At 34.7% G+C, this 10,970-nt stretch overlaps 1 protein-coding gene across 1 annotated transcript; it reads right to left on the reverse strand.

The window, feature by feature from the left end:
- Positions 1-830: 830 nt before the first annotated feature.
- On the reverse strand, positions 831-10,722 carry LOC127126071 (poly [ADP-ribose] polymerase 1). The gene is made up of 20 exons (XM_051054919.1): positions 10,480-10,722; positions 10,158-10,207; positions 9,805-10,063; positions 8,381-8,567; positions 7,965-8,307; positions 7,350-7,545; positions 7,110-7,274; positions 6,909-6,969; positions 6,748-6,808; positions 6,410-6,661; positions 5,301-5,535; positions 5,084-5,196; positions 4,938-5,014; positions 3,458-3,618; positions 2,868-3,059; positions 2,658-2,766; positions 2,326-2,408; positions 2,092-2,229; positions 1,731-1,913; positions 831-1,134 (listed from the first exon to the last, which is right to left on the reverse strand). The coding sequence occupies exons 1-20, from the start codon at positions 10,627-10,629 to the stop codon at positions 1,087-1,089; spliced, it is 3,063 nt and encodes a 1,020-aa protein (XP_050910876.1). The 5' UTR covers positions 10,630-10,722; the 3' UTR covers positions 831-1,086.
- Between the last annotated feature and the right edge of the window lie 248 nt (positions 10,723-10,970).

Below are 10,970 nucleotides of genomic sequence, written 5' to 3' on the forward strand. Positions count from 1 at the left end.
CAACTTTTCTTGTATACAATTTTAAACTTTATTTAACTTTTCTTTTATACAACTGCATTACAAACAAAGATAGGATACCTCCCTATTTATAGGCTAAACAATGATAGGATACCTCCCTATTTATAGGCTGATATTGCTTACACATCAAATAATCTGCAATACTTTAACACAAAATTACGATCTCAACACTATTTACATATTTAAAAAAGAGATTCAAACAAAATCTATTGTTAGTTTATTATTTTTATTTTTCTAACTCGTGAATGTGTCGTTAAATTCATTTACTGTATGTAGAGTTTTGTTTATTCAAGCTGAAAGATGTATTTCTAGATTCGGGGGAATTTAAGATATTTAAGGTCGTTATCAGAACCCAAAATCAAATCTAGATTCTTTGGAAGAAAAATAACCCACTCACGCTCAAGAGACTCGAATAGACATGGTTTAATATTATACATGACCACTCACAATTCTTAAACCTTCAATAATGGTTTTGAAAGTCAAAATACTTCAATCAGATTCAGATGAAATGCATTCAGATAATAACAAAATAAACAATAAATAATCTTGTAACAGCCTATACATCAAACCAAAGACCAGATGTATTTGGTAGACAGCAATAGCTAGATCCCAGTGACGCAAGATGAGCCACTAAGCAGCAGAGGCACGTAGACACATCATTCAGAACAGAAAAGTTGAAACATGGAAATAATTTGTCAAAGAAAATTTTGAAATGCCAAATATTCATCATAATTTGTCAAAGAAAACTTTTTTAAAAAAATAGCATGCTAGTTAAAGAACCTATCAATGTTAACTTCTGGTTCACACTCTACTTCACTGAAGTGATCCAACATATATTCAAAGGGAAGTTTGATGTTCTTCTATACACATAACCAGATCATGAATGTGATTTCTGCTCTACATGACAAGTTTCAACTAGATCCCAAAAAAAAGGTGAAAGATCTCCCATGAACTCAAAATGAGACCTTATCAAGCGAATTTACAAGAATCCCACTCGGAGTATGTACAAAGAAATTGCGCAGTACAACAGATGATATCACAAAACAGCACACCTCTAGTTTTCAACCCTCATTTCTTGTGATGGAACCTCACCTTCAGCAAGTATTGCAGTTTAACCTGTGCACAAAAGGTCCACATTCAGTCACATGAATGAGTTAACTGATAAAAAAAGGAATGACCATATTGCTATACTGTTCAAATGTTAGTAATTTAGCTGTGCAGCGTTTCCATTAAGAAAAATTGTACTATACAATCAAATAATGTGAGAGTAGTTTATTTCAATCTCCTTTCTTGATAAACCAAAATAACTTGAAACAATGGCTAACATGTTTGTTTGTATAAGCTTTCGAAGAAAATCAGAATCCAAAAAAAAATAGATATCCTAATATTATAAAAAGTGACTAGTGTCTCTTTAAAGTAAAATAAAAATTGCAAGAAATTTTTAAATTAGAAGTTTTTATAATTGTAACCAAACAATAATTGATTTCTGCTTTATTTTTTATCATAAATTGTAATCCCTTTTGAACACAACATTAGAATAGCTTAATTTTTTACCCAAAAAAAAGGGATAGCTTAATTTAAATTTTAATTCAAACAAGCAATCTCTAGATATATCATGGCAGAAGAAATTTTCCTACTTTCATTTTATTACAGTTTAAACTTAAATATCCTAATAATAAAGCAAAAATACAACAGTCAAGATTGAAACTTACTTGAGAAGTATTATAGACAATATACTCATTGTACATGAGCTCAGATGCCTTGACATTTGATGACACTGGTTTCCCACAAGGAACAACGACATCACCTCTCCACTTTACATAATCTGATTCCAGGGGCATTTTCTTTCCCAGTCCTTTAGTAGAATGCTTTCCTTCCGGAGGTTTATCCATATACTATTTTTGGCAAAGTAAAAAGAGAATCAAAATGAAAATACAAATTCGTTCATATCCATTTGGAAGAAATCTAGTGGAATGCAACGCTGTTGCTCATTTAGAATGCATGTGCGCTTATAAACAATCAACCACGTGCCCATATAAACTGATAAGCATAATTTGAATTAAACCCACTGACCTTAGCTTTTTTGAGCTCATAGACATTTCCAAGGGCAACTTCACTCAAAAGCATTAGACCAACAGGATTTTTCTTATCAGTGTAGCAATACTGAGCACTTTTGCTGACAAGGTCAGCAAAGTAAATCCCTTTGCCAAACTGCAGGAGTGTATTTAGATTAGAGTATTGCTACGGAAAGGTAAAGACAGACATGCATGAAAACTTCAGCATAAAAAAGGGAGTAATAAATAGAACCATGTAGCCAGTTGCAGGGGCTTCTGGAGGTGCGATTCTGAGTCCTTGGTTAAGAATGCCCACAAAGTTCGTCAACCTAGAACCTGAAGTAGAGAGAACATTGTCGTTATAGGAGTTTTACTCAAAATTTATACACGTCTTCATATACAGCTGCAATGCACATTACCACAAAACAGACATCCTAGTTTTACAGATTGGAAGATTCTACAGGTTCTAAATTGTGTTTAGAACTGTGTCCGTTCCCTCTAATTCTGTTATTGATTTCATTACATCATAGGAGGATATTTATAAAAGCAAACATACAAGAACTAGTAGCTGTCACCATAACTTACCATGCCATAAGAGCATTCTATTACCAACTTTGTTCCTGTAAGGAGCATATTTATCAAATTCACCATGTCTTTCAAGTGAAAAAACATCTTCTAGCTCAAGACTCCAGTCCTGTATAGATATCATTGGAACTTATAGATTGTAAGAAATGAGAAATGACACCAGAAATATGAACGCACATATTCACACTAGTTAACCAAATATAGACATACCACATGTGTGGGGGCATGAGTATTATGTAGATACTTCTCGACTAATCGAAAATCTTCACTGTCATGAGGAAGTGGAGATATAGCACAGCGGAGCTTCTTATAATTATCATCAATCGAGTCATCCCTGTTGGCATCAAATCCAACTAATCTTGAGGCTATTTCAATGTCTTGAAGGGCTTCCAACATTTTTACCTAACGAAAAAGCAAGACCGTTGTTCAAATTGTGACAAAAGGGACTCAGATGTGTCAAACTACAGTCCATGTAGTATTAGATAACTTGTTATCATTCATATTATTTAATTCCTTGTTTCAAACTACTTGTTAATATAGACTACTACTATTTGAATAGTCCTAAATTTTACAAGTTTAATAATCCACAGTTGAAAGGAAACAAACTCAAAGAATCATATGAAGTTCCAATATAAAATCACCATTAGTTGTTACTGCATTCAAATATAAAATAACTTCTATATAAAAGTTGTACACTTTAACTGCCAAAGTTATTTACTTTACAGTCATGGCTGCAAGTTGAAAATTGTTGTAACGTGTAAAAGCATCAGTCTAATTTATATATACAAGGTAACACATACCTTTGCCTTAAAATCATCCTCGTCCCTAATAATATGTGGATGAATAGAAGGGATTACAGTGAAGAACCGATTGCTGGCATCAATAAGCAAGCTATCTCTGACTGATGAATCAGGATTGCCACTTGTAAAAAGATTCTGTATATCTGTTAATGCTTCAAAACCTGGGATGAGGAAGCAGACATCTGTTGAATCTCGTATTCATAAAAATAAATAGGTTGTATTTATTATGTTATTAGGTTGTAGTTATTATGTATTGGGAAGCAATTATGATAATAGACAGTTATTGAATTAATAGGTAATCTGAAGGAAAGGTCACTAGGATAAATTGGAAGAGACCCAAGACTCTTGAATTTCTTGGGAACCCATTGTAGTTGATATGTATTTTCGTCTTTCCCATTCACTGGTTAGATTATCAAACTGTTTGTGTAATCCTATTCTATCATCAATAATAGTCAGTTATTACTATTAATTCCAATTTTGGTACTAGTTTCTATGCTAAACTGGTATCAGAGCACTAGGGTCTTGGGAGAATTCATGGTGTTAACAAGGAGGATGGAGCCATGCATAGAAGCACTGGAAAGAGGGATTGAAGGGCTGTTAACCATGAGACAAGACAATCAACTGAACAAAATATAGAGGAAGAAAGACAAAAATGGATAGAAACAGGAAGACAGCTTCACGAACTAATGCCGACTGTGCAGGGCATATCAATTTGTGCGGATCAGTAAGAACAAACAGGGGATAGGAACACTGAAGAATATGGTGGCGGAAGAGGCGGTTATGGGAACCAAATAAATTTCAGAAACCAGTACTAAAGGTGGCAAAAATAACAGATTTATGTCTTTGATGGTGAAGATGCATATGGGTGAACAAATCATGTAGCACACTATTTTGAATTGAAAGAAATGAATGATGTTGAGAAGTCACAAACAATTATGGTTGCCATGGAAGGGGATGCGTGAACATGGTATCAATGATGGGAATTTAGTGCAAATAATCCTACTTGGAGTGATTTCAAGACTGCTGTGATGATAAGATTTCAACCTTCCGTCCATGATGCAAAGTCCTTTTGAATTGTTGTTATGATTGAAACAAACGGGCAAAATGGAAGAATACAGGGAGCAATTTGAATTGTATGTTAGTCCTCTCAAATGTTCGGAAACTTTTAACTTGAAGGGATTTTTTATGAATGAACTCACACATGTAATAAGGGCAGAACTCAAACTTGGGAACCGGTAGCAACTATCACAGCAATTTCCTTCGTTTCACCTTGAGGACACGGTAATTCTTTTGGGGGAGTATTGTTAGATTTCCTTTATTCATAAATATTATCAGAATGTTATTATGTTATTAGGTAGTAGTTATCATCTTATAATAATTCTACCAGACAATATGGGATTGATTGACACAGCCAATGAAAGAAAATGAGAAACTATATTAGCACGTAAAAAGTTCTAAAATAATAATTGCGTCAACATACCCTTTTGGATATTACTTTTGCTGAGTTTCCCAAGAGGCATTTCGGACATATTGATCTCAAACTCCATCATGGCAGCTCTACAAAACTTAACATTTAGTATTGCATCAGACATATTCTAATAAAATTACAAGGCATTTGACTCTGACCTGTATGTTTCCACATTAAAGAGCATCTTCATCAATTCTCTCACTCGAGGGGGTAATTTGCTGTCTGCATTGTCTTTACTCTTTCTTGCGCCTTGTTTGTTAACTCCATAATCCTACAAAGTCAAGTGTTCAAAACAAACATCAGTTGAATATCGACCTAATGTGTGAAAATGACATACGCCAAACAAATAATTTAAAGAGAAGACTAAAAAAGTACAATTTCCAAGGGGAAAAATCTTCCAGGTTGCTTCTGAATAGTTTTTTGTTCCCAGGCCTCCCAAGGGTTTCCAGTTTTCTCATAGAATAGTCGTTTGAATTCCCTAATAGCATCAGATTTCGACATGTCTTCCAGTTTGGACCCTCCAATCTTGTCACTTCCCACTCGACCCCATTTACGAAACACATAGCAATCTGACCCTTTATCTTCTTCAATTATTTGAAGGATGTAGTAGCTTAACAAAGAAACAAGAGTTAGAAATGATAACTCTTCTTCAATTATTTGAAGGATGTAGCAGCTTAACAAAGAAACAAGAGTTAGAAAATGATAACGGAGACATGGTTTTTTGGGGGGTGTTAACACAAGTCTTGAAAAAGAAAGTGATGCAAGAGAATTCAATGGGCATTAGGCCCAACTTCCCCACCGGACAAGTCCACTTTCTCTCATTTCCCCGGACAAGAATTCAATGAGTATCATGAACTTCACTGTAATTTAACACAGGTTATTCAAAAAGTGAAGGAGGTTTTTGAGGCATGTCATATTTTTACAGCAACAAGTCCATTGTAGCATTTAGAAAGCAGCATAAATAAACTTCCAACGAACATACTTTTGCAACTTTTCTTGTTGAAAAGAACCAAAATCATATGCCAAAATATTCCCAAACCAAAACCTATTACGCCATAATATACAATTTTAATTTATTAGTAAAAGAATATAACATTTCAGTGGAACATTGCTGTTATATACTTCTTTTGTGGTTTTTTCTTTTAATGAGGAATATAAGGAAAAAGATGTCAATAGTATATTCTGGGTATGTTTTGAAATAATATTTCAAATATAGTATCATAATCTCAATTAATGTTGCAATTGGAAATAATAGTCAACTTCAGAAGGACAAATAAACCAGAATATAGAGCATGTCAGCTTTGGACACTTGAGCGCTTGATGTTTTATATTTATTTATTTTTACAAGCTTGATGTTTTATATTAAACATAGCTTTATAAGAAAAAAGTAGCATACCAGTGGAAACGAACTGCTATATCCTGATTTAGAGCTAAAAACATTATGCTGAAGGTTGAAAAACAGAGCTAAAATGAAATTAACCAACCTGTTAATACCAGTGGACAAATCAGACATATTCAAAGTTGTATTATATATACTTTTCCCTTCCTCCAGTATGTGTCCAGAATCCTGTAGGCCAGAAGCATCATGAACAGCACTTTGTCCCTTCACTTTGACGGTGACCATGCTAGAAGTCTCCCCAGTCATTTCAACTTTGTACATATCAAATGGAAGCTTCTTCTTTCTTTCCATACAGTCAACCAAATAGTCCTCTCTGACTATTGGTACTTTCATCCTCCTATACATTAAACTCTTACAAGACAGTGATGATAGAAAAAATCAAAGAAAAAGGAAATACCAGAGACTGGCTTTGGAGTTTGCTACCTTGCCTTCCGCATCTCAGCTTCGTCCTTGAGCGCTCCACTGACCACCAAGCAACTAGTATCTGTAAGTTATGAGTTCAAGAAAAAGATTGCAAAACTCATAAGTATATGTCTATTTTTTTTAAAACCAACTATATCTATATTGGTCTGTGCAGCAGATACCTTTCTTCACTTTTGCATGAAAAACTCCACCTATGCCGTCAATTTTGTGTTTCCATTCATCCTGTAAAAGAACCTTATCTTATAGCAGATGAATCCTAAATACTACAAAACAAAATTATACATGACAATTCCTCAAATGATTTTGGGGGATTGCAGCTTTAATTATAGATGTTAAGGAAAAAAAAATAAAAGAAACTATACAATGGAAGCTTTAGGGAATCCACAGATGGCAACTTTTAAATCTGCCAAACTTTCACTGTTTGATGATTGATGTTGGCCTGCAGAAATTGAACTTTCAGCAGAAGTCTTTGACGGTGGCGGAGGCAATATCCTAATTGGTTTCTTCCCTTTTTGAGATTTGAACCACTGCAAACAATATTCAAAAACAAGTCACAGTATGTTGGTTTTGTTTTATTTTTGTGACTATTTTCTTTTACAGACCTTTGTAAGATACCGATTATCTGTTTCCTTTGGAATTTTCCACTTCCCTTCCGTACGTTTTGGTTCACATGTAGAGTAGGAACATTTACTCCACTCAGAAATGTATCCACTGCACCGGTACATTCCTCCAGAATAACGCAGAAAACCAGAACATAGTGGGCAATGACATAGTCCTCCAAACATCATTCCATCAGCACTGAAATCACATTAACAATTGTCACAGTTGGGGAAATAAATCATATCTTGCAGTCTAATATTTTCAAAACCCATTACAAAGAAAGCAGAACGGATTTGAAAAATATGACTTCATCCAGAAATCTATAGATGTGCTACATTTTCTTGCATTTAAATGATGGCTAAAACTTGTTCTTTATGGTTTATCCATTACAAAAAATACTCAATACAAGTAATTGTGCATAATAGTTGACACCCAGTCAAACAAAAATCATAATCGATTGTTAGTATAATCACAGGCATCTTAGAAGAAGAGTAACATAATGGATGAAATACTTATTTACCTTTCAAAAAAAAACTTTAATCTTTAGAAAGTATAGCCTTAGATGAGGCAGAGGTTTCTAAAGATCAGTGCATAAAAAGTATGAGTGATTAAATTACCAGCGATCACGCAAATCAAGCTCTGATCCAGTTGAATCTTGATCATTGGCTTCCAGCATTTCACGCATCTCTGCTGTTGTCACGTGCTTCTTAAGATCATCCTTCAGGGCCCACAGTTCTTTGCTTTGCGCCTCTAGGCTATTCTCAAGACCACCTACCTCCCCGGAGTCATCAGCATTTTTCACTGCCACTCCCCTACCCACAGACACGTCTCCCTTGACCTTAGCAGCTTTTGACATCTGCTCACCCTCTGCATCTTTCCCCCGTTTAGTGCCACCTCTGGAAGAGGATTGTTGTGTGGATACTTTAACCCCTTCAGCCTCAACATCTGTACCACTACCACCTGAACAGAAAGCGATGAGAAAGTAACTACAACACTAAAAATCAGCTTCTCTTTAACATATCTATCACCATACCTCCCTTGTTCGTAGGATGGTCTTTCATAGCTAAGTCACTGACAGCTGATTGTTCAGAAGATGAGAGACTATTCCATCCGGACAAGTTATCGAATTGAATTGATGGTGATAGTTCCAAGAGACACTTGGCGTGGTGCCAAGCCAAACCCCTGGGACCTTGACCATCAGGCTTAGTAGATATGCGAACCTAAATCAAATTTTGAATACTCAGTGAGGAGACAATCCAAAACCAATAACACATGCATGGATCAATATGATCATGAATGCATAGGGAACATTCTGAATTCTGATATGCATTTGAATAAAAACTGGTATTAGAATGCCTGGCAATCAATTTTAACAATATTAACATTGCATAAATGAATTTTAACAAGCATGAAGAAGCTTGTCAGCTTGTTGTTATTGTAAGTTGTGTTGTGCAGCTTTCATGCTATAGAAAAACAAAAAGCTGACATTAGTAGGTAATGTGAACATTCCCAGAATTTTTTTGAACTACTTCAACATTTTAAGGAAATTATATCAAAGTTGAGAAGTGGGAGGAAAATTGGTTGGTACAAGACCCACCAAATTGATTATTAGCACCTCTCCAAATTATATCTCCCACCTAATTAATAAAAACAAGAGGTGTACAACTGTACAAGAAACCAGAAAGGCTTTTATTTCTTTTAGACATTATACAGACAGGCAGTGTTGTCAAATTTTTTACATGGCGGCCTGATGGATTTAGTGCCAGACACCATAGTCACTAACACCTATTATATTGGCAGGCCGTCATAGTACGCCATTGATAACCTCGTATGCAACTGAAGAAGAGGAATGGCTAAAATCTTATGAGATATAGCTTCATTATCTGCCCAAGAGAAAAGATTTAAGGGGGACACAAATGATTTTAGAGTGAAAGAGCTTAGGATAATTATATTGTAATCACTCATGTCCACCACACACACCATCTATAAAACATAGCTTTGTGGTAGCCTTTTATTCTTCCACATTTCACAATTTTTTATAACAAACAACATTCAGAAACTTAGGAACTCTGAATGATGAGCTAGGCTGGTTTATTGTAATCACTCGTGACCATCATGTTTTTTCACAAAACTATCTTTCGCTTGAATGATGATTTAGGCTAGCTTGAGAGAATTTTGGCCATACAATATCGATATTAAAATGGAGAATGGAATGAAATAACATAACACTACTAAATGTGAAATATTGTAAATTTTCACTAGTTAATCATAAACAAAAATAAAATGAAGTCCAAAATAATCAAATTTTCTATTTTAATAAACACATTTCTGATTATGACCAAATTTTCACACCAAAAAGAAAACCCATCAGGTTGAATTAGAAAGAAAAAAAACATACGATGCTCTAAGAAGTTAGCCATAACAGTACTATAACACAAACAAACATCAAAAGCCAACCTCTCCTTTAATAATTTTCTGACCACAATGCTTGCAAGCAGCACGGGAAGTTTGTGAAACTTCAATACCATATTCAACATTTTTGCTAGCACTTGACTTAGATGCCGATGCAGCACTTGACTTAGATGCCGATGCGGCAGTGGACTTCGACTTCGACTTGGACGTAGAAGTAGAACCACCACCACTGCTCTGAATGTATGTTCTAATGTTCTGCTGATCTTCCCATCGAAGTGTCTCTAGGTTTTCAACATCATCAACTCTAGAAAAACAGTAGCAAGTAACAATAAATACTTCCTAATGTGACAACATTAAACAAATATAACTTTCAATGAAATAAGTAGAAAGTATCATACAATTTTATCTGATTGGCTTTCTTCATTACGCAGTCAGCATGATGCCACATCTGATACAAAATACTACGTATTAAAGAACAACAGAAAAAACTACTAAAATATGTCTAAAAATCAAGAAATGTATAATAACTTTCAGCAAAACCCTAAAATATGTGTAAAAATCAATAAATGTATGATAACTTTAAGCAAAACCCTAGAATATGTGTAAAAATCAAGAAATGTGTGAATGCAGCAGCATGCATAGACGTGAATTGATCAAGATATACAGAGAAACACCAAGAAAGACAACGGAATGAGAAAAAAGAGGGGAAGATGAGATTACAGGCATGAGGCCGTCGAACTTGGAAGATTGAACCATCTTGCCGAGACGGAGCTTTTCGCTGGCGATGGGACTTTTGCAGGTTCGGCATGAGGAACGTCCCGATTTGGCGTATTCAGCTTTCCATGGTTTCTGGTTTTGAGGGTTCGACATTCTCACAGTCTTCACTACCACCACCACTACTACTACTCTCTCCTTCTGGTTATTATATAGTACTATAAATTCTGATATTGAACACTCAACTTACTAAATGAATGAATATAATATATAATATACTATTTGTGACTGTTTGTTCGTGCAAAGTTTTCTTTTTCATTTCGGTCTGAAATAGGATTTAATTAAAATTAAAATAAGTTAATAATTCCATGTGTAAAATAATGTTGCAACTCTAAATGCATTCTTTTTGTTTTTGTTTTCTCGAGTGTAGATTTCCATCATTTAATTGAACGGTCAAAAGCAAAAAGAAAGAAAGCATGATTTTTACGGGACCTACA

Source organism: Lathyrus oleraceus, chromosome 3, assembly GCF_024323335.1.
Source record: "Lathyrus oleraceus cultivar Zhongwan6 chromosome 3, CAAS_Psat_ZW6_1.0, whole genome shotgun sequence".
Lineage (NCBI taxonomy): Eukaryota > Viridiplantae > Streptophyta > Magnoliopsida > Fabales > Fabaceae > Lathyrus > Lathyrus oleraceus.

Bases quoted from the DNA above. Each gene is read 5' to 3' on its own strand.
- LOC127126071 (XM_051054919.1), bottom strand. From the start codon at position 10,629: ATGTCGAACCCTCAAAACCAGAAACCATGGAAAGCTGAATACGCCAAA. The intron at 6,970-7,109 runs GTATAGTTTCTT...GTTCTTTTACAG, and splicing joins GATTCCCTAAAGCTTCCATT to GATGAATGGAAACACAAAAT. The intron at 3,619-4,937 runs GTATGTTGACGC...TCCTCATCCCAG, and splicing joins CAAAAGTAATATCCAAAAGG to GTTTTGAAGCATTAACAGAT.